Source organism: Grampus griseus (genome assembly GCF_964374135.1).
Source record: "Grampus griseus genome assembly, chromosome: 5".
NCBI classification, from domain to species: Eukaryota; Metazoa; Chordata; class Mammalia; order Artiodactyla; family Delphinidae; genus Grampus; species Grampus griseus.
In genome coordinates, this window is record NC_138998.1 from 98,477,586 (window position 1) to 98,502,406 (window position 24,821).

General features: G+C 35.2%; 1 protein-coding gene across 4 annotated transcripts in view; it reads right to left on the bottom strand.

Moving 5' to 3' along the window:
* EPHA6 (EPH receptor A6) overlaps window positions 1-24,821 on the bottom strand; it is a gene marked incomplete at its 5' end in the record, with an annotated part of 858,058 nt that overhangs the window by 141,766 nt on the left and 691,471 nt on the right. For all 4 annotated transcript variants that reach the window (XM_082654547.1, XM_082654545.1, XM_082654546.1 and 1 more), the window contains 2 exons: window positions 6,844-6,901; window positions 22,501-22,630. In XM_082654547.1, coding sequence (XP_082510673.1) covers window positions 6,844-6,901; window positions 22,501-22,630 — 188 coding nt within the window. The remainder of the gene's footprint in view (window positions 1-6,843; window positions 6,902-22,500; window positions 22,631-24,821) is intronic.

Below are 24,821 nucleotides of genomic sequence, written 5' to 3' on the forward strand. Positions count from 1 at the left end.
CAGAGAAAATTCAAAGTCATTTCAGTGGCCTACAGATCCTATCTCAGTGGTTTTCCAACCTGGATGCATATTGGACTCAAATGAGGGAACTTTGAATAAATATTGATGCATGTGTCCCAGCCCAAGAAATTCTGCTTTAATTCATCTGGGGTGCAGTCTGGAACCTGGGATTGTTAAAAGCTCTCTAAATTGAACGATTATAATGTGCAGCCAAGGTTGAGGACCATTTGCCTCTAGGATTTGATCCCCTTTCTGCCTCCATCCACTCTCTGACTTCAGCTCCTACTGTCCTTCCCCATGCATACTCCATTCCAGCCATAATGATAGGGTGACTGCTATATTTTATCATCCCTACTGCAGAGTAAAAGGGTCATTATTAATAATTATGAAGAGATAATAGGCATGACTTAGCACTGACCTAGGAAAAACAAGTGTATAGTCATTGAGCATAAAGACTTACTTTGTTGTTCTACAGGTGTAAAGTGCTCCCACCTCAGGGCCCTGGCACTTTCTGTTTTTACTCTCTGGATTCTTTTCCCCCTCGTACCCACTTGGTTTGTTCCCTCACCTGCTTCCCATCTTTACTCACATGCCACTTTTCAGTGAGACCTTCCCTGTCTACTCAACATCGAAACCCAATCTCACTTCCACTTCTACTTCTCCCGTTTTATTCTTCTCTACTATCTGATGTACCACGTATTTTGTTGAATTCTTTATTTCTCTTCCCACTAGATTTTTCATTTCTATTTTGATTGCTTCTGTATTCCAAGCTCCAGAATAGTGCCTGGCCTACTATAATTTGTCAACACATATTTGTGCAAAAAATAAATGAATGATGAATGATTTATCAGCCGTTTAACACTGGGCCAGTTACCTAATTTGCTTTGCATCAGTTTCCTCATTGGTAAAGAGGGGATAATAGTAACACCTACCTCACAATGTGGTTGTAGGCACTAGGTGCTTACCTAGTGCTTACCATACTTAAGGCATGGGATTGGAATAATGCCTGACTCAGAGAGAGCACACATAAATGTTAGCTACATTAGTTAGTTAAAGATACTCATCTTTGTTTTTACTTTAGCTACTGACTCCTAGACCACACATGGAAATTGTCATCCCCGAAATTACCTCACTTCAGAAATCTTAAATGTCAATCTAAGGTGTTGGTAAACTGACTCTCTGAAGAAAAATAAAGCAAACAAGTTCTGATGTGTAGCATTTGCCAATTTCTGTGGTGTAAATACTCCCATCGTGGCCAATTTCAAGGGACTACCTATTTAACAACCAGCTCCCCAAATTTCTGACTATTTAATCATCATCTCTTACAAGCTGGTATGATCTGGCTCTAACAAACCACTGCCAATATCTTACTTTCTGGCCATGTTCTTTTCCTTAGCTCTCCCACCTTCATACACAGCTATACTTGCTCTTCTACCTAATAAAGACTTCCAGTCCATAACGGCCTAATGGCCTCTTTATTTCGGCCTCTTTATTGCCTCCTTTGTCTAACCTGGCTTCACTGGTTGCTTACTTGAACTACCATCCCAATTCCCCTGTAGTACTCTTGTTCTATTGTACCTGTTCTACAAACAATAGCCTCTTTTATCTCCAGCCTTACATTGCGGAGGGGAGGGGAGCGGTCAGTTGTTCCTCTAGGAAATCACAGAAGTATGCACACCACTGTCAAAACACTCACGTTCTCTAGCATCACCTGGAAGTCAGCAGAACTAGTTAATCATTTTGTTTTCTCTAGGACCAAAGATGGGGATTGGCAGGAGTGGAGGAAGAGTGCCTGTAACGAATACAAATCATTGGGCCAGCAGTCCAGAAGATCCTCTCCCTGGCCACTTACATTGCATATCACTAAAAGCCTTGGTAAAGATTTTTAGCTGGTTACCCTTGCAGGGGTCCTGAAAACTCTGTGTTCTTGGAGTAGAACCTGATTCTGATGGTCCTGTTTTTTTTTTTGTTTTTTTTCTCATCAGCAATTTATCTTTTTAACTTCAGCAATTACTCTAAGCATTCACCTTCAATGAAGATTTGTCCTCAAACTCCCACATAAACTTTCTTCCTACTTTGCATAGAAATACAGTAGCATGAGGTATCATTTTCTTAAATTTAATGCATGTTCCTCATAAATCCCTCTAGATCCACAACACACAGCTCCTTCAAGTCTTGGAAAATGTGGAGGCTTCTGCTACTCAAAGTTAATCCTTCACCAGGGTCCTTGATTTTGTACCTTCCCATCTCCTGAGATATTTTGCCTTAGCAGTTTAACAGTATTTTCTTTGATTTCCTAGCCCTCAGTGTATAAATTGTCTAAATTATTTTCTATCTTAAAAAATGCCCTTGATTTTTCTTTTGGTCTACTAGCATCTGATTTATCTCTTGCCTTGCCATCTCACCCACCTTTCCCCTAAAAATTGGTCTCCACCTGCCAATTCTATTTATATTTTAGTCTCATTTTGCCCTCTACAGTCTGGCTTCTGCCTGGGCCCAACCCATTAAAACTGCTCTTGTTGAGATCTTGGAGGGCCACTTAAGAAAATGTCAAATGCCATAGATGTCTAGTCTCTGCCTTAGTCATAGATATCATATAGATGTCATAGTCTCTGTCTTCCAGAATTTCTCTGCTGCATTTAATACAACTGCTTGTTTGCTCCTGCCTGAAACGCTCTGTTCTCTTAGGTTTGGGATGCCATGGCCTCCTCTACCCCCTTGCTTGTCTTTTCACCTCTCATGGATGGAGATGCCATCCATGCCACTTCCTCAGGTTGGTATGCCACAGAGTTCCAACCTTGTTCAACTCCTTTCCTTTGTCTAACATTTCTTCTGGAAAATATCATGGTTTGGGTTTAATAACCACTTTTATTCTACTGACTCCCAAATCTTTAACTTTAGTCAAGATTTTCCTGTTGTGTTTCAGATATATCTTTCTAATTTTGTCTGGACGCTTTCACCGCATGTTCCATAGGCATCTCAAAGGTAACAAGACCCAAATTAAACTCATCATCTTCCAATGACCAGCCCATCCTTTTCCTCCTCTGTATCTTTATTTCAGTTGGTAGCACTACCTTCCACATATTCCTCTTGCTCTCAAACATCCTTTCCTGAGTGTGTTTTTGGCTATGGTTTCCTTACTCAATCTGATTCTGTTTGCTTTTTGTCTTTATTAATTTCTCCAATGTTTTTCTTGTTATTATTTCTGGATGACACTTTCTCACTTGCTTATGTGATTGTGCTTTATAAGTAATGTATGTATATCTTTTTCTCTTATGTCAAAGGTTTAGAGGGCTTCCCTGGTGGCGCAGTGGTTGGCAGTCCGCCTGCTGATGCAGGGGACGCGGGTTCGTGCCCCGGTCCGGGAAGATCCCACATGCTGTGGAGCGGCTGGGCCCGTGAGCCATGGCCACTGAGCCTGCGCGTCCAGAGCCTGTGCTCCGCAACGGGAGAGGCCACAACAGTGAGAGGCCCACGTACCGCAAAAAAAAAAGGTTTTGAGATGGGAGCAGGATGCTGAACACAATATACCCTCTTGAACTGAAACCAGTGGTGTTGTATTTTTGTATAACAGAGTTTTGTGATATAATAAACAAATCCACATTCAACAAATGTTATAAAATAAAGGAATAAATTGTTTGTGCTTGACACATGATATCTCGAATTTTTAAAGTAATTTATAACTATTTTTATTTGGATTGCTAGTTAATATTGTTATAAAAATGGAGGTCCAAAGATTTAGGGATAAGCAGTTGCCAGGTAAGTGCCGCCACAAAAAGTGTTTATGAAATCCATATGTATAGATGGAGAGAGACTGTACAGGGATAATGGTCAAGACTGCATTCATTCACACTAGTGTATTTCCTTGGAAAAGTTAGGAAAACCTGCACATCAGTGAGGTCATATCTTCTGGGCAGTTAGGCTGATGCTCCGCTTGCTAAGTCAGGTTGCATTTTATTTTAAAATTTAAAACACATACATACTTATGTACCTACCCACTCCCTTTTCCCACACGTACGTGCACATATACACACATGTACACACTTACACACACACATACTTACTTAACCACGCCACACTCTCCCTGCTAATATATATCTGGAGGAATGTCCGCAAGGATTCAAACAGTAGATTTATGAATTTGGTGCAATATCACAGCTAGCCAGCCACTGCTGCTGGCACTAGATTGTAATCTTGTACTTCGTTTGCTACCACTCTGTCATATAGAACAGTGAATTGAAGTGATTTTCAAGTGGTGTGGGAGACCAAGGGAAATCTTTTCCAGCTCCAGTAAGCACAGAACGCTATTAATGAACCATGGATGGCTCCCCTACTGTGCCGTGCACTTAGCCACTTCCTCCTCTCTGTGCTAACAGAAGCTGCGATTATCAAATTCTGAAGCAGTAGTTTGAAAAATGACTTCGCTTTTCAGAATTTGTGGGATATATATATTTATATATTTTATTTCTGCTAGCCGTGGGGAGTTGAATATCTGCTATTGACCTAAAATTTATAAAGCACTTTGAGCTTCTGGGATATAAGAGATATGATTACAAAGAAAGTAAGAATCCTATAGAAGAGTAAAAAGGGAGTATTGGCCCTATGTTTTTTTATCCCATTCATATGATTTTTATTTTAATAGAAATTCTATGTGAGGAGGGGACCCAAGACCCCATGGGAAGATGGTAGTGGACTTATAAGAAGTCATAAGTAATTTAATAAAAAGAATTCAAAGTGTATGAGAACATGGCTTTTGCATTCAGAGACTTGAGTTTCAATCCTCGCTCCACCCTTTACAATGTGTCAGCCATTATTCTATATGCTTTATAATAATCAACTCAATCCTTATAACAATTGTATGAGGTGGATACAGTTAATATTCCCACTTTATAGATGAATAAACAGAGGCACAGAGAAGTTAGTCACTTGCTCAAGTCACAAGGTCACACAGCCAGTAAGTGGCAGAGCCAAGACGAACTGAGATAATATATGTTAAGATTCTCATAGTATTAGTAGTGGTAGCCACCATTATTTGAACATTTATTCTTTCCCAGATTGTATTGTGTCTAACCTACGTGGTGCATAAGAGCTGAAAAATATTAGTTTTTAAATCTTAGATCATGAAACATACCACTTATAAACATGTAGTAGGATGTTTTTAAGTAAATATTTTACTTATATTATCTTTTCTTTATAACATGTTTTAATTGATTGATGATTCAGCAGGATAAAAAGTATATCTGAAGCTAACATTTCTCTCCTAATTTGCTCGTGGCAGTCATTTGACCCATTTTTCAGCAGCAATTTAAATGAGTGTCTGTTACATTATTTGCCATTATATTCAGCTCTAGGATACAGTAGATTAAAAAATCCTATCTGAAGCGCCATTAGATAATAAGTCATTTTGATATGTATCTGATAAAAATTAGTTTCTGGATAAACATAATGGAAGGGCATAAGTATATATGCATTTCAAGTACTATAGGTGGTCCTAAAAAATTATCCTAAAGTAATTTAGCACATTTACAGGAGAAATGGATACAAGCTATAAAATAACATTCTGAGAATGGCTACAGAAAAGAACAAATAGTTCACGTCCCTAAACACCTATGAATTTCATTTTGCCTTAAAGAGCATACTCGGTTGAGGGTATGCATTCTGTGAAGAGTACTGCTCGATAATAACTCGACAATTTTGCTGAATTCAGCTTCTGGCATTGAATCTGGACATCAAGTCCAGTCACAGTATAAATATATTATCACTGCTAATATTGAGAGCAGTTGGAAGAAGAGGGCATGGGACCAAGAAAAATAAACGAAAATGAGATCAAGGGAGAGAGATAAGATGCACACAGAACTTGTCCAGATAACACTGAGCAAAAAATGAAGTGAAGAAAGAATGCTTGAGATTGTTTATTCCCATAAAAAATGAAGAAAAACATATAACACATTTCAAATAGCAAAAGTCCAGTCATTTTATAGGTAAGAAAATTGGCTATGTCTCTGTAGGTAAATGTATATTAAGGAATACAGTGACATGCACATATGTGACCTCTGCTGGGCATGCAAAATACTCTAGTGACTTTTCTAATATTTCTGTTTTTTCCAATATCAATGAATATTTTTGTAGCATACATTGGCTTTTTAAATGTTAAAAATATTATAAACACATTTTGAATTATAACTTCATGGTACCTTCTCAGCTGTGTTATTCTGTACCACTATATAAAACAAATGATTTTTGTATATACCATACTTTCAAGGATAAGTCACTTAAAAAGAGTGCTTTAAAAATTTTTGTTCTAAAACAAATCTCAGCCAGAGTTTCATTCTTTCTCTTTTTGTTTTCTAAATAGTCAGCCAACGAACTTAAGAAGGACAAAGCTGATAAAATCCATTTTCTGATATGAACTTGAGTCATTATTGGTAAATATACATCAATTTAAAGGGTTCAGCATTATAGATAATGCATAAAATATCCTACTAAATAGTTAAATGTGATAAAGCAAAATGAAACTCAGTTGCTTCACACAGGCTATGTGAAGCTACTGAATTTCATTTAATCTCTTTCTTTATAACATCATTTGAAAATATGTATATATTAATATGGCAAGTGAATTTATAGGAGAAATCAATTATATTCTCATGTGTATATATTCCCCCCATCCTCTTAGTAACACTCTAATGTATCACAGTATCAGAGAAACACACCCTAGAGAAAATCCTGCTATTCTTCATGGAAAAATCCATGAATAACATTATGCAAAAATTAATTTATGATAAATGTTTTAAATATAGAACTCAGAATAGCTTATTTAAATGCCATCAGAAAAGAACACCTCACCCGTAAAAAGGAGTCTAGGGATCCATTCTCCATATATTCCACCACAATCATTACTGGCCTGCCTGCAAAGAGAGCAAGTGAACACATAAGAATTACAGCAATTACAGAAATATGTGCTGCAGTTAGAGATTTCCAGCTGTGGCAGCTAAATTATTTGTATTTTATTAATAGGAACTTCATTTTCCAACACGCTTCTATAAACACATTAAACATACACATTTCTCCGTTTCTTTATAGCTTTATTTCCTTTGAGTTCATAAAAAGAACATGAATTACAATATGAATTACTAAGTAATTAAGCACTTCCTTTTCTAAAGCCCTGCAATCACTTGTTCAGATTATGTTCTTTTTGTCCTGAGCTTTTCCTTAAAAGGCAATCAACAAGCTAAAGTCAGGGTTTAAGCAGTTACTATAGCTGCTTTGGCAGTTGTGGTACGTCTCCTCCAGTGATGCAGTTATTATGGCTGAATTACATTAGACCGGGCATTTCTGAAATATTCCTAAGGCAAAGCAGAAAGGAGAAATTCATGAATTCTCTTTAAGAAATTATAAACCATCAGTCATAGTCCACTTTTAAGGGCTTTCAAGTAGAAAAACTTCAGTAGATTGATGAATGCTACAAAGTTGGTGGGACCTGTAGTAGTTCTTGATCATCTCTTTATTGGACATAGATTAGATCAACAGAACAATGATGGCAGTACATGAAAAATAAGTAACTTCTGATTTCATAGTCTAGTGCAGAAGCTAAAATCAGAAACTGAACATCATTTATTTCTTTTTTATCATATCTATTTGCAATTGTTACAGTTCCCAATACAACTCTATTAGACAGAATATTTGACATAAGTAACTGATTTGTTTCAAAGAAAAGAATCTATTTGTTCTGCTCAATTGCCCGAGTTTAAAAGATAAAGTCATTTTAGGGAGGGAAAATGATATTTACCTGAAATAAACATGTATGACATATTTACTTTTTACTTCTATATTTCTCGCCTCTCATTGGAATTTTTAGCAATTCAATCTGCACTGTGCACAGAGTTTTTCCTCATGAGCACAAAGAAGATCTGGAAAGAAATTATGTGTACCAGTGATGGAAATATTAGATCTCATATTGTAATTCATGTCCCTTTTATGAACCCAAAGCCTTGAGGGTTACAAAGGGTGACTGGAACAAATTAGTACAATGTCTGCAAATGCTAGATTTTACATTTGAATCTGTATTTTAAAGAAAGATGTGGTAAAGGTTAAATGTAGCAATAAAGTTCCCAATTTATCATGCATAGAATTAGAACCCAAAGAAGTTTTCCATTTTGGCAGATTTCTATAATGTTCCTAAAAGTCATTAATTTCACCCAAATACAGATAAAAAAAAAACTATAGCAGAAAATATTGAGGTCAAAGGAACTGTCAGCACTACTGTAGGCAGGGATCTAGAAGATCCGGGTTTTAAATCTGAAAGTTTGTCATGAAATCTTTTATTTGGCCATGGGTTTCAGAGAGGTTGCAGACAGGAGCTTGCTGCAAATGCTTGGTTAGCAAGGTAGGGAAAACTAAAAATTATGAGTCTACTATTCCAGTTTGAATGATAATCGATTATGGATGTTAAGGGGAAAATTTGGGTTATTACGATGACTGCCCAGGTTCTTTCATAATCACACCTTTTCAATCTATCTTGACCATTGATGTCAGAGAAACATATCTAGTTTTCTAAAAATATATTTTAAAATAAATAAAAATATATTAAAAAAAAAAACCCTGACATTCCCTAGGAATACTATTATTATCCCTGTTACACAGATAGAGAAATTGAGGCATAGTAAATTAAACTACTTGCCCCAAATCAAATGGCTACTAAGTGGCTATCAAGCAGTCTGTCTCAGAGTTTAAGCTCTTAACCTTTATGCCAAAGGTGCCTCTCAGACATGATTTATAGATCAGAACTGTGCGGCCCATACTGTTAGGCAATCCTCTCCAGTGATGGACCTCTTCTCTTCTAACTAACCTTATCATCTACTGCTTCATCAACTGTCAGTATCACCTATACTTACTCAATCCTGTCTCCTTCTGCCTTTCCTTTTGGTATTCCCCTGCCAGGATTATCTCGCAACTTGCTTCTTTCCCTAATCACACTCACATCTCCCTAGAATTTATACACTGCACCTCCTCCATGAAAGTCTCCCATAGCCATTTCCTATGGTTGCACTCCCATCACATCTACTGTCTGCATTATGAAATGTGTGCCTGGTTTTGTATTAGGTTGTTTTTTTCCCTCATCTTCCCACAGATGCTTTGTATCCCCATTCACTGGGTTTCTCAAGGTCATCTCCCATAGAGCTGAGCAGAGTAGGTGCTTCATAGAAACAAGTTGATTTTTCTCATCAGTTTCACAATTCCTAACAGAGTAACACTGAAGTACTTCAGCAAGATTCTAATCTATGTGAATACAAAGTACTTTGAAATTAGCGCTATCTGTACCTCTTTGGGAGATACTTTATACAATCTTAAAATTCATCAGTGACAAGTTTCATCTTCTCATTAAAGATAGTAAAGAGTCAAAGGAAGACTCCCCGGGTTTCTTGTAAATTAAAAGTTTCACACCTGAGCTCTGAGTCTTTTGTATTGTTCAGTAGCATCATTTGAAAGCAAGTGTTATTAAACTAAGGAGTTATTTTTTTTGGAATATCGCTGGTATCTAACCTGTAATTTGTTTCCTAGTGGTTTTCTACAGGGAAGTTAGATACACTGTGAAGATTACAAGCTTACAGTCCATGATTACATTTTATAATCAAGAAAGTAGATAGGTATGAGGGAAATTATGAAAGTTAGGGTGATATTCTTCAAATATGTGGTTAGGTGTGAGAAGTCCATTGGTAACAGTGCTTTTTCTGTGTTATTTTTAAATATGTAAAAATTATATATTATACTTTTGCTCTTAGAAAATACATTTGGATGTGATTCTCTTTTTTTTATATTTTCAAAATATTTCAGCTTATTTCCATTTTTACAGTTTTAGCCAGTTACCCTAAGTGCCTCATGTCACAGGATTAGCCTAGTATTTGCATTGTACTGGAGTCAATGGACAAGCTCCAGGATTCTTAAATGTTTGTCAAGTCTCAAAATCCCCAGATCTTTCTTCGAAGCCTCATCAGTTGAAGAGATCTTCAGAAATACTTTTACAAGTCACACGAAAAGTGAAGTTCTTTGGTTTTCCTTCATGAATAGCCCAGATATTGTTATGGATATTTTAAACTGCATTAGAATCAAGATTCGATAAGAAATCACTTATATTCTGAATGCAATGAATCACAAAATGCCATATCATCTTTTTCTGTTATAGAGAACAATAATTTTCTTTAACTGAGACTTTTATAGACTATTAACAAATGAATCTTTTTCAAATTTGCAGCTTCTCAATACTTACGATGATTTTGATATAGGTATTGAGAAAACAGATAATGATAAGGCTATTCTTGTGTTGTTGTTAAAGGAAACAAAACAGAGGTATTCTTTAAATGTTCCAGGGAAATTCTGGGGAAAATATTTTGTGAGTGAAACAGTGCCCACCTTTTTCTGGCCTCAGAGAAGACTCTGAAGGGAGATTACAGATTCAACATTTTCACGTAAGTAATGAGTTTGTGCTGGATGTAGTGTTTTGTATCAGTTTGGCAATTTCTAATGTGTAGTCAGTAATATCAAGAACCCAAACAAATCTCAACAACCCCCAAACTCTATCACAGATTTAAATCAATCTAGTTTATTTAATGTTATAACACGTCTATATTTTGTCTAATAGGTAACGAAATTTATGGCAATAATTTGAATTGACAGGTTGCCTGTATTTTCTTCCTCCCAAGTTGTAATTCAGGACTTTTTGAACCAGTTATTTAATTTATTTCTACTCCCTGTTTCTGCTGTACTGATAGTGAATTATAATTATAATCTCAAATGGATTTCATAATAAATGAAATAGTTTTCTTATCCCTCTAAGGCATTCAAGAGATATGGATGACACAAATTTGAACAAATTTATATATTAAATAATTATTTTTATTCACAAGAAGTAAAATTGGAGGATTGTTTTCCTCTTAACACTGTTGCCTGATGATTATCAGATCATGTCCCAGATGAATCTTATTCTCAGTGAATTCAAATACAAACTTAAAAAGATTTCCCTTGAAACTTCTTTTCCTCCTCTATTTCTGTTTTGGTTAAGACACCACCATCCATCTAATTACCCAGGTTTGAAACCCTATTGTAATATTGGATTTCCCACTTAATCAAACCCTTATTAGTCCATAAGTTGTTAAGTGGTGCTGATTCTATACAAAACCTATTATGACTGTCCACATTCTGCCTTTGTTTTCTCTTGACGTATTACAATAATCGTTTACTGGTTGTACCTGTTAATGCTTGTATAATCATTATTTTAAACATTCAGTGATACAGCAGATATACATATTTAAATGCCTACTATGCATCAAGTACTCTTCTGGTTTCTGAAGAAACATCCCCAATCAATACAAGATCCTGCTCTCATGGAGTGTATAGTGGAAAGGGGAATAGAAAAAAGTAAACAATTACTATAAAGGACTAATGTCTTATCCCTCCTTTAAAGACTGCTTTACATATTGTATTGTTTTCTTCAGGATTAAGGTCTAAACTACTTGGCAATTACATTCCTTCACAATCTTTCCTCTACCTTTGTTTCCATGTCTTCTTTTTTTTTTTTTTTTTTTTTGCGGTACGCGGGCCTCTCACTGTTGTGGCCTCTCCCGTTGTGGAGGACAGGCTCCGGACGCGCAGGCTCAGCGGCCATGGCTCACGGGCCAAGCCACTCCGCAGCACGTGGGATCTTCCCGGACCGGGGCATGAACCCATGTCCCCTGCATTGGCAGGCGGACTCTCAACCACTGCGCCACCAGGGAAGCCCCCCCATGTCATCTTTTACAGCCCCAGTTCCCCACCTCCTGTTTTTCAAATTCTCTAGGGGACTCAGAATTCCCTAAGTACGACTTTACTTGGACCTTCCTCTTCTCTTTGGAAGACTGCCTTCTCACTGTCTTCATTTGGTAAAATCATATACTTACAAATAAAAAAAAGAACTTAAATACCATCTCCATGGTCAACTTTCCCGTGAATCACTTTTTGTTTTAGGATGACTTTGATGGTTTACTTTTTCTTCCACTTACATCTTAAACAATTGTATAACACTTATTAGGTATGGCATCGATACTAACTACAAAGGTGTCTGCCTTCTACTCTAAAATGCTGCTGAGGTCAGGACTGGTGCTTAATTCTTCTCTGTAAGTTCACTAGCTACCTATAGCACAGAGTGAGGCACAGAGGAGGTACTCAACCTAATTTTTTTTGACTGGAATGCCAGAAGGAACACACAAATAAAGATGTTTTCTAAGGATAATTCTAGCCCTAGAGCAGAGTTACTGAAATAACAGAATGGCAAATCAATAGACTTTAATCCTAAATTACTTGTAGTATAAAATATACGGTTTTGAGGAAAAAAACAATTCCAATTCTAGCTATGCTACCTGCATGATCTTGGGCAAGTTATTTTAGCTCTTTCAGTTTCTGCATCTATAAAATGAGGATAATATTACATACTATATGTGATTTTTCAAAGGAGTAGATGAAAAAACGTATAATTGACACAGAGTCTGGCAATAGTTGCCGCTCAAAAATGTTGGTGTACCTTTACTTTCTTTCCCTTTTGGGAGTAGTTATCTGCTTCCCCCTTCTTATTACAATTGTTCACTATGTAGAAAAAAATAGTTTTATAAAAATGGATCATCTACATATTTTATTGTACTTTGGCATTGACATAAAGATTCTTTTATATCTTATGGCAAAGTAAAAGTAACTGCTATTTACATGTTTTATATGATACAGTTAATTCCCGGTTTTATCACTGAAATCCTTGTGTCCCAGGCAAATTGGGACGGTTTACTATCTTACACCTTGTGTGCTCAGCACAGTGCAGTTAGAAGATGTGGGATTAGAGTCAGGTCGCATGCTATTGAAGACTCTTCCACTTGGGGCAAGTGACCTTTCATAACTCACTTACCTCACTGCTTCAGTCTCCTCATTTGTACACTATATACATTCCTCATTTGTATATTTGTATATTTTTACATAATAATAATACCTCCTCCATCTCATGAGATAGAATAAGTCACTGTGGAGGAGGTGTTAATCCACCTTCTCCATTGAGTGAGGTGTGGGATTAAACGAGATAATGAGTTTACAACACAGAGAATAGTACCTGATACTATAAACATCAAACCACCCAATAACAGCTTAAAGAACGACTGAGTAAATGTGAATATTATATCTTACCTTACTGACTAGATGTTGAATCCTAAGCTAAGACGTGTTTTTCAGAGTGAAGAAGGTTCATTACTGAAAATGACTAAGATCAATATATTTAGGAACTTTCCTGTCTCAAAGGTCCACTTAAATTCTTTACACCTGAAACCAACAGGTTTGAAGTTGCGTTAAAGAACAAGATGGTTTCTCCTAGAGTAAAATAATCAAAACGGGTATTTTCTTACTTTAAATACCATACTATAATATAGAGTTTCTTAGAAATAGCTTCTGTAGGAAGTAGATTCTTATTCCTATCTAAAAAGTCATCTTGTGTCTTCTGTACTCTATTTACAAATTTGGACCTCTACCAATATACCTTAGATTACTCTGGAATTGATTTTACCCTTAGAACTATTTGACCCCTAAATCTATATAATAATTATTGTTAATTTGGTTTCATGCTTTCTCTTAATTTCTTTATTTTGCTTCTTAAATTCAGAAGTGAGCCAAATAAACTTGGATTAATGCTGAAGAATAAATTATTTTATTCTGTGACAAAACAGCTGAGCAGAAATTAGGAGGGTTGATTTGCATTTATGAAAACAGTGGCACTTCTAGATTTGTTTTAGAGTAAATCTAAGATGTGAGGCTAAAGAAATGAAACATAATTTTCCTGACAGTTCCAGAAAGCAGTGGCAAACCGTCTGTATCAATTAACTTCAGTAATATTCAGTACTGCACTTTTTCTACTGGAAATTACATACGGGCAAAAAGATTTCTCTTTAACTAGAAGTGTCTTGTTGGCAATGAAAGTTACTGCCAAAGATGCCTGATGTTAGACTGTGGTTTTCAACATAAGACACTAACCATATTGCAAAATTTTAATAACATATGAGTTTTTAAGAATGGCTTTCTTGATTTTTTTATTACATCTACATGTATAAAAGTAATATGTGATAATGATCAAATTAAAAGCACACGCATTGAAATTGATTTATGACTTTTAGATTTCCAGTTATTATGAAAGAAATAATTGATTATACAATAATCTATAGTTTAATTACCACTAGGTAGCAATGAATAATGAACATATCAGAGAATTCTCATGACTTGAAATACTCTGAAATGTTCAAAACATAAACATGAAACAGGAAATATGTGCTAAGTTTTTCAAAACCACATTAAACTGCATGTCAAATAAATAATTTTATGCCGCTTTTGTTCTTGGTTTCTGTGAAAAATTTTTGTGTGGGTAATTAAAAAATAGATACTACATCTAAATCAGCACATATGTAATAATAACTGACTTAAAAAATAAGTTTTTCAGTGTGCCAGACATTGTTCTAAGGGCTTTACATGTGTTAACTCATTTAATCCTCACACCAACCCCTGTGGTGAGTATAGTCACTAGTTCAATTTAACAGATAAGATTACGGATGTACTGCAAGTTTAAGGAACTTGTCCAAGGATACACACTGGGCAATTGGCAGAACCAGGGCTCGAAGCCAGGCAATCTGGCTCCAGAGTCTGAACGCTTGTCCATCTTGCCATATCCCCAGATAATACTTGGGTCTCCATTAGTAATTTAGAGTACATGAAGCATTACCCCAAATCTCTGTGCCCCATCTTAGAAACACATCTGGGAAAGCCATTACGGACTGGGCATTGTGTTGCTGCCAAAGATGTTTTGTCCTTGAGAAGTTCTAGGATTTTAAAGCTCCATAAAGCCTTATGAGAATCTATATAAACAGGAAATGTGTGCTAAGGAAACTTGCTGGAATAGCCTTTAGATTTTGCTTTCCCCATCGCTTAAACATCAGTTTATGATAATGATCTTAAGTTTCCTATACAAAGGAATGTTTTCAGAAAGAGTCCTGAAGCTTTGGGAAGAAAGTGTCATATTTTCCAATAGTGTTTCAAATGTGCTTTACTTCTGGCTTCAAAAGTGTGTTGTGATTATATAAATGATCAAATATTCAGCCTTTTGGTCTTTTGTATTATTCACTAATCAAAAGAAAATCAACAGAAGATTTAAAAATCAAACAAACCTCTGGACAAGATATATTTAATCCTAACTGCATAGGTTATTTATGGTGAGATTTTAATTATAATGGAGAAAACATTGTTAAATGAATCATACATATGATGTAAATTAAACTTCCAACTACTTTTCTTTTCCCTGACCCCCAGGAAAGTTACTACTTATTTTTGAAACTTTTCTGCAATTCTTACAAAGGATTTAACTTTTTTGTTAATGTTCAATTTTGCTAAATACACTTTCTGTAAGACCTCTGTGAATAGAACTATGAAAAGTTAACATTGTGCCACAGGGCAACTTCCACTGTGCTTTGTCTTACAATGCAAAAGAATGAATGCTGAGATGAGATGTGTTTTACAACAGGTATGGTCTTTCCCCACCTTTCTTACATTCTTAAGTGGCCCAGCAGCCCAGAAGGGCAAGCATGCTGCCCTATGAAAGAGCAAGAGGCATTTAAGCAGCTCAGTTTCTTATCATGTTTTCCAGTAAGGTGAAAACACACCAACACAACATTTCCAACCAACACAAAGATTAAATACTGACTCACATGGAGTCTAAGCTTTAGCAAGCTGTGTAAAGTTTCTCTGAATTTTTCTTTGGGAGAAGACAACGGCTCCTGGATGAATCTTTTGAAAGTGTTGATAGTTTCTTTGAATAGGACCAAAATAGATGGTATAATTTGTAATAATAAAACATGAACGTCCCTAGCGGGTAGATATATGTTCTCAACTGAGAATTTAAATTGTCATATATATAAAGTCTGGATTTTTAAGATTCAAACTTACTGAAATGATCTTTAGATAAAAGAAACATTTATGCTAATAAGAAAGAAGAGCGAAAGTCAAAGGCTAAAACTATTTATGGAATCTGAAAATAGGAAAGTAAAAAGAACTAGTAAAAAGAATCTGGAGATTACTTAAAGGCTCTTTTAAGATTTTTCATGTCTTTCTGGTAGGAAACAAATAGAAATTCTCTGTAAATGTTCGGGAGCTTGATATCAAATGCATCCTGCTGCTTTGTTTCCTTTTTTCTTTTAAATGCACTATCAGTCTTACATAAAGATGCTGCTGTTCACGATGTCTTAAAACATAACTTTATATATAGAACACTGAGTTTTTAATAATCTGAAATTCTTCATTGATGGACTTCAGGGTGTCCAGAGATCTCCTGAAATTGTATACAAACATTTATTTATGTGATCATATGTCCATTTTCTTGGAAAGGAGAGTCTATGTTATTTTTGGCCAAGAAACAAAGTATAATCCATAAGGAATCTGAGTCTATGACCTGTACCACAACATCATGACCGTCGGTCCATAGGAGCCCTTAAACTCATAGACCCTGCAACTGATTAAAGTTTTTATAAACTGAATGATACTTGAAGGTTCAAATTACACCTTCATTTTGTATGTGTTCCCATCCTGACTTTTCTTTTTCCAAATGATATCTTCAAGTTGTCTTAAATTTAGGTTTTAATTCTTTTCTAACCTCTTGTGTATTTCTCCTCAAGTAAGCCGAAGAACCAAAAGATGACACGCATGCTCTTTGGAATTCACTGACTTTTAAGCAACAGAGGAAGCAGACTGAACACAATCTTAATGTTATCCGGCTAGCCCTTCTTGCACTGGTTTTGGAATCTACCAATATATGCCCAAAAGTGTTTTTAAGTAACTTTAACCTAGCAACAATAGTGTTGCAAATACTTGAAGGGGGTTGTTTATGGGTGTATAACTAGAAATACAGTCACTCATGTCACCTTCCTTGTGCTTCTGTTGGCTGGGTATGTTCCCTTTGTCATTTTATCAGTGACCATTTCTTCTCTATGCCTTTCCACAGGCCTGAAATAGAATAATCTTGGGTTCCTGTCTGATCCTGCTTCAGAGTCCCTACCCTAGTTTTCAAATAGTTGCAGTTTACAGGATTTCCTTCTGAAGTCTGCAGCTGAACAAACTTTCAAGGAGAAGAGTTCTCCAGGAGACACAACTGTGCAGATGAGTATCGGGTAGGGCTTACTGGGGCTTGAAATCACACAAATGGCAAGGAATAAAGAAACCAGGAGTTAAGAATTGAGATGAAGGTTTCTCTTTTCACCACAGCTTACATTTTGAATCATTTATTCAGGATCTTACTTCGCACATTTAATCCAGTTTATCCTATTCCTATTATAATTAGCTTTTGGTTTAAGCAGGTACACACAAAAACACTCATTTACACACATCTTATTCAGGGTAATTGGCAACAATTTCAGCTGCAGAAATATATAAAATATACACCCTTCAATCAAAGAAGAGTCTTTTTTTTTTCCCTGAAGACCTCTTACTTAAAAAGTAAACCAAAATCTTATCTTTTATGTATATTTATTACAACAGTATTTGTTAAAGATAAAATAAAGCAAATTGCCATATATACTACAGAAAAATATAAAAAGAATAATTATCCTCAGGAGAACTTTAGCAAGCAGAAATGCTGTCAAAAGTGATTAATTTTGAAACGCCCAATTGTAGATTGAAAACAAAGTTACTGACTTTTCTTTTAGGATGCCTGAACATACAAAGAAATGAAATGGTTTACTTTGATTTTTCTGAACTGCAGTTTGATTGTATTTAAAAGGTATATACTTTTCCACTGTTGATTTCCCTTGGCAAACTGAGTTCATGTGCGTTTTCCTTAACTCATTGTATATTCCTTCAAAGTCTGCCATCCAGTCTTTTTACTTATTTATTTATTTTTTTTACATCTTTATTGGAGTATAATTGCTTTACAACGGTGTGTTAGTTTCTGCTTTATAACAAAGTGAACCAGCTATACATATACATATGTTCCCATATCTCTTCCCTCTTGCGTCTCCCTCCCTCCCACCCTCCCTATCCCACCCCTCCAGGCGGTCACAAAGCACGGAGCTGATCTCCCTGTGCTATGCGGCTGCTTCCCACTAGCTATCTAATGTATTTGCATTATTGCTTTTCTGCAGTCCTCTATATGCATCAAGATATGATAATATTATGCTCACTAGATCCTAGATTCTCTGCAGCTTCAACCTTATTTATTTTTCCTGGCTTATTTCTTACATCTAAACTATATGCCTTCTCAATAAAAAAAATTTTTGACTGGATAATAGTGCATGCAATATTTGCCCAGACTCCATATCAGATAGGATTTCACATGAAATATGGAAAGGAAAACACTGATAATCATTGTTAATAGACTTTGAAGACATTTTAATATTGGCTTAGCACTGTAACTCCTTTGCTATAGAAATGGCCTAGTTGGATCCGTTACTGGTTTATAGAAAACTGGATTGTGAATTCATATCTTAACATTACTAGTAAGGGGGACAGTAGTGAGGATATGAAAAAGTCTGGCTACTTGAGTATAAGGCTCATTCAAATCTCTTTGCTAAGGTAAAAATAAATAAACAATATTAAACATGACTATTAAATAATCATATACCTAGTAATTGCAAATCTGATTTTTGAGTCCCCATGTGTTCACATTTATTTTTAAACTGATTCAGAGTAAGCAGTGAGGAAGTCTCACAAAATTGACAAAGCAAGGTGAAGAGAGCTATTTACCCCATCTTTGCCATTTACCTTGAACCTAACACATGGAATGCAACAGAGAGCAGCTCAGGTAAAAATGTCAAAAGAGGTGTTTTATATATAGCATTATATTTAAAGCATAGGTAGACAAACCAAGATGGTGTTTCAGAAGAACATCCCCTCAACAATTAAAGAGCTTCCAAGACTAACCACAAAGGAAGTATCAGGAAGACCTTCAACATTGATTTTTATTTTTAGAATTTATCTATTTCTATATCCCACATGCTGCCTGTTTCCTATGTTTTCTCCTTTGTAGGCTTTGCTTATAACTGAAAAAGCTTCTTAGTTTAAGGCATATATCTGAGTTTGGCCTAGAATCTAATCTATACATATGAATTACTTCAGTCATGAAAAATATTATGAAGTCTTCCACAACTGACAGAAAACTGCTAGAAAAATGTAAGGTAGAATTTTTGATCTAATCATACTCATCCTAAGATGTTACTTTCTGAGTATAATGAATATGCCTTTATATTTTATAAATAAGTCTAGTTTTCAAGACACATTGTAATGTTTGGATCTTATGTAAATGTAAGATATCACATGATGTCAGATAGTTATTGCTGTGAAGTAACAGGGAAGACTGGACCAGTGCAACTTCCATATATTATTACACCATCATTATCAGTGCATAATTGTTTCTCAATGCCTTTATTACTCTGATTTTCTTTGTTTATCGTAAGCATATAAGCCACTAAATGTGTAAAGGCAAAGGTGTCATAAGATAAGTCATCAGTCTAAGATCCTATGTATAATCAATACTCTATGGCATATAAAATGTTCTACCCACTTTCAAATACTCTTTGATTATAGAAATAAATCAAAGAAATAACTAGATGGAGCAAAGAGAGCAAGCTTATTTTAGGGTATATACCTGATAACATATTTCCAAGAGGGACATTAATTCTTTTCAAGGAGGTAGAATTTAATAGGGAAGAATACAATGGAGAAGAGTTTGATTCAAAAAATATAATTTCACTTATGTCTTTCTAATTTCTCCTTTCTTTCTCCATCCTCTTTGCTTCTCTTAGCTCCCCTCCCCACTCTTCCTGCCTTCTCTCTCCCGAGATTTTCCTACATTGGATGACTACTATTTGAAAAGCACTGCAATAAATATATGAATATACTTGCTATTCAACTTTCAGCCAATTACTTCCTGGTATTTTTCTCTATTTGAAACTAAGAATAATAACCCTTTACTATGACCTTTCTAGAAATGTAAAAGATCATATAAACAATTGACAACCATTACATAAATACTGATTTCAGGCTTGTCTGCTTTCTGGTTCTCATGATTCAGTGATTCTCTTATTATTGCAGTTAGTGTAAAAATACATACTGCAAAAATATTGCTCCTTGATAGCACAGTGTGACATGAATGCAAAGAAACTATTTTATATAAGACATAATCATGTATCTCATTTAAATTTGATTAAGGAAGTAACTGGGAACTAAATTAGCACCATCATTAGAACAGATTTTGTGATTCCTTGAATGACATAGCAAATGTCTTATGAGACCCTAAAAGTACTGTAACACATAAACAATTGGTAGAAAGCAAATTAATTTCTGCCCAGTAGGCATCAACCTTTGGCCAGCTTTTTAAGGTACCATGATACAGGTCAAGGAAGCAAGTGCTTTCTGCTCTCAAATTGATGTCCTAAACCTGAAGAGTCACTCAGCTATTAGGTGGCAAAGAAATACTTTAGGGTTCTTTTTTTTTTTAATATGAAATAATAAAAACTTCTCATATCATTGCTTCATTCCTCTTCATACAAAATATAAAGAGAATTCTTGGGAAATAAGCTATAGTTGAATGGAAGAGGATAAAAATCACCTTAGAAATCATAGCAGTGATTACTGAAAAGTACCAGAGAAAGTGTACAGGGATCACTTATCAAAGTGATATAAGCCAGAAAAAGTGAGTTGAGTTAATTTCAGTTTGAGGGAACAAGTTTAGATCTATACATTTTTTATGAAGCAACTGCTTTACACCTGATTTGTATTTAAGTCATGGAAACTGAACTGGGTTTTCTTTCCCATGAAGGTTGGAGGCAAATCTGGCTTAAAGCCTAGAAGAAGAGGGCGCTAGATGTTCTTTCAGATCCCTCTCGGGAAAGTTGTTTTGTGTCTGTGTTATAGAAACACCACCTTACTTCTATCAGGCTCAGTGGCTAAATGACAAGGGCTGTCATTTTTACCAGTGATGTTGAATAATTCAAGTCACTACTGATTTGTAATGTCATTTCTGCCAAATATACCTAAATCTACCAAGATTTGTCATTAAACTACAAATCGTCTGTTTCTCTCTTCAATTCCAGTCACTGAAATATTAATAGACATGAATGCTATATTTTTATATTTGCAGTTAACTCTGAGAGCTCAGTTTATATAGATTTTTATTTCCATTTTTTTGCAACACGACCATCACTACTACCACCAACAATAAAATTCGTGTGCAACTGATACCATTTTTTTTCTCCTAGGGAGAAAAAAGGTGGCATAACACTCATTAGAATTAAAATTGCTAGTTTTTCTTTCATATAATTTTGGTTCCTACTTATCAGTGGCATTGCTGGCTACAAAGTCTGCAACCACTTTAGTAATTATCCAACGATAAAACCAAATGACGCTAAAGCATATTTATGGTTGTTACTTTTTGTATGTTATAACTAAGTAAGCAAGGGTAACTGAAAGGCAAAAGAAAAAATGTCAGTGTAATAATTTTAGGCTTTGATAGCATAATTTTTCTAAGAAAAACAAGAAATGTGCATGATGGGATTTTGTTTCCATTGTATTCCTTAGTTTTTCAAATGTTTCCATTATTCTGCTGTCTGGGCCAGCCCTCCTGAAAATATTGGTGTCATTACCACAATTTGTAGCGTAAGTATTAACTGTGATAAGAAACACAAGAATTATGATAAAAACTCCAAGAATCAATATCCTAATTCCATCTTGCTAAACACATATAAAATATAAACTGGATTTGCATGCCTCAGGTACCAGGGAGGAAGACAGCTGGATATTTACAAAATGACAAGAGTAAAATAATTTATGATTATAATAATACCAAGAATAATATACAAAGTGATTTACTAAACTTTGCAATTTCATTTTAAAATGCTCAATATCCTTTATTGTGTTTTTCCTCATTAATAAAATATGGCTTTGGTCAGATTGATATTTTTAGGGAAAACTGCATGTTAATTTTCTTTCTCAAAAATTTCTTCCAAATTTGCTACTTTCTGGCCTTTTCTCAAATAATTTTTCTTTAGTGAAATGGAACTTTAAATCTCTATAAACTTACTCAGATATAAAATTACTTTTTCAGTTAATAACACTCAGTTTTAAATTCTTTTTTCTAGCCAGTTCCAAGTGGTAAAGTGGCTTAAATTCATCCCTGTTTTATTCTTGAGTTACAAATTTGGGACCTGGTCTCTAGTTTTTCTTTATGACAAAACTTTCCTAGAAGAGGCAGCACTATGCTGATTGGGTACTCAGTTTACAGATCCTTCTTCTACTTCCTTTATATTATTTTCAGAGCATTAGGTATCACAAATGTGGTTCCTGCATTTTAAAAAGTCACTTGCATTTCTGTTCAACAATATATTTTAGAAATATTTATTTCTGTATTGTTCTGTCAATTGTAAGCACAGTCCTACTGCTGTATATGGTGGCAGAAAAATTCACCTGAAATACCTACCAGCAGGAATCCTGGGGGGCAAAGATCCTCTCCCTGGCACTGGATGCGGGGCCTGGAGGCTATTTAAAAACCCTGCCCTCAGGAAGCTGGGGCAAAACGTTTCCACCCCAATGGCCGGGAAGGATCCTTTTAAGAGATAAAAATTGACATTAATCAAAAAGTATTCTTTGTGGAAAAGTTGTTGATCATTTAATTGGAACAAACCTATAATCAACAAAGAAATCAAACCTTACAAGGAAGCTATGAAATTAAAAGGAATGGAATGCATTTTTATTCACAAATTTAAGAAATAAACCTAGTTTTTTGAAAAGAAAGTTACTCTTAACTAGTTACAATGAAAGAGGGTTTAGAAGCATCAGAATGCTAAGATGAAATTTCTAAATCTACATTTGACAGAATATATACAGAATTCATCTCTACATGAGCTAAAGATACCCAGAAAATAGCCACGATAGGATCTGGGATTTGTGCTGCACTAGAAGAAGCAGTGATTTACTTTAGGTGTATCAGTAAGAGAGCTTAAAATGAGGAAAGTTTCTATGCCACACAGTAATTACACATGTTTTTGAAATAGTGGTAAGAAAAACAACATACACATTTCTTAATTTGCTTCACTTTTCTATTAGGGACAAGACATGAGAGTTTGCAAAGGTAGAACCACATGCTTTTTCATTTTTAAGAAGGCTATTGGGAGAGAAGCAAAAAAAAAAAAAAAACGTAAACTACTTGGATGCTTATCCATAAAATAATATAATGAATCACAGAATAAAAGAATATCAGAGCTGAAAAGGACTTTAGAGATCATCCAGTCAAAAAAATCTGGTTTTTTTGAGACCAGCAAACTGAGTCGGGGAAGTGATATCACATGGCTGGTGGACTCCCAGTACAAAGTCTTTCCACTATAGATTAAAAATAAATGAGTCATTTCCTATATGGGAGATTGAGATCCCCTGAATACGAGTTAGAAACTTAGCACTTTGGAATAGCGGCATTACATTTCGGTGTCTCAGTGACCTGAAAGCTACTAAAATCATTCAGAAGAAAATGTAATATACATGCAATATTAGTGCATGGGCAGCACTGGTAATTGATATAGTATATCTGAGTTTAAATCACAGTAATACCCTAAAAGCAAGTTACACTGATAGTTGTAAGAAATGCGTCTCATTCGAGACCTCTGAAACCCCCATCAGGCACAGCAGTTTTCACATGTAGAGACCCAGTTCAAATTTAGCAAGTCCTGTATTTTTGAAAAGACTTTGCTCTGTTCTTTGACACAAATTTTGCACCTAAAATAAGTTAAGATTTGATTTTTCTTTGAACTTTGACCAGGACTAAAGGGATGTGGTATACCGTACTGTCTATATCTTGCTTCTATGGAGAAAGTTGTTGCTAAAGAAAAAGCAGCATTTATTAGATCTTTAGAGATGTTTTTATGAAAGAGCAAAGTTACAATGAATGTTTTCATGGGTGAGGTCTATATATTGTGCACTGGATTAAAGAAAGCATAGAAAGAGTGTCTTATACTGTGCATAAACTGGTTTTGTTGTGTATTTTACGGGGCTTTAGTAAAATGGCCCAGCAGAGCTGGAGTCCCTTAAACATTCAGAGGTGTGGCAAAAATGCCAAATGTAAGCCAGAAAGTGCTCTGAGGTAACTTTCCATGAACAGTGAAATTAATTACTCTTTTGTTACTACATGGGATATTTATCACCGAGCATAAAGTTAACATAAGCCTGTGTGCGGTGTTGCCCACGCAAGGCATTTCCCGCACTGCAATGTTTCATCATCATCTGCGAAAACACTCATTAATGTAAGGAGCTTCACTGAATACCACGTGGAGATAATTATATATTTATAAAGCATTCTTATTTAAAGTTACAAAAGAAATGGGGATTTTACAACAGGGAAAATAATTACAAGAAATTCAGATTTTATTACATGCTGTGAAAAACAAAAATGATCCAATTTTAGCTGTGGATTTATTGAAGTCAAGCAATCAGAAGCCTGGTTCAAGAACACTAGATCATAAAGAAAAAGAATATCATCGTCATGAAGAGGAAAGTAAAAGAGACATAAATGTAATTATCTTAAAGGAAATCTGAAGGAAAACAAAAGCATGTAGAACAGTGACTGGATAATGTTCATCTGCTTTACATTTAGAGCTTTTTATCTGAGTTTTTGCTATTTTTGCCAACATTATTCAAAACTGTTAACTTAGAAAAGATGTCCATTATTTTAACTCCTTGAAAGAAACTAAATACAAATATTATTTTATTGCTACAATTACACTGATTACTACTTTTGTTGTTGTGAC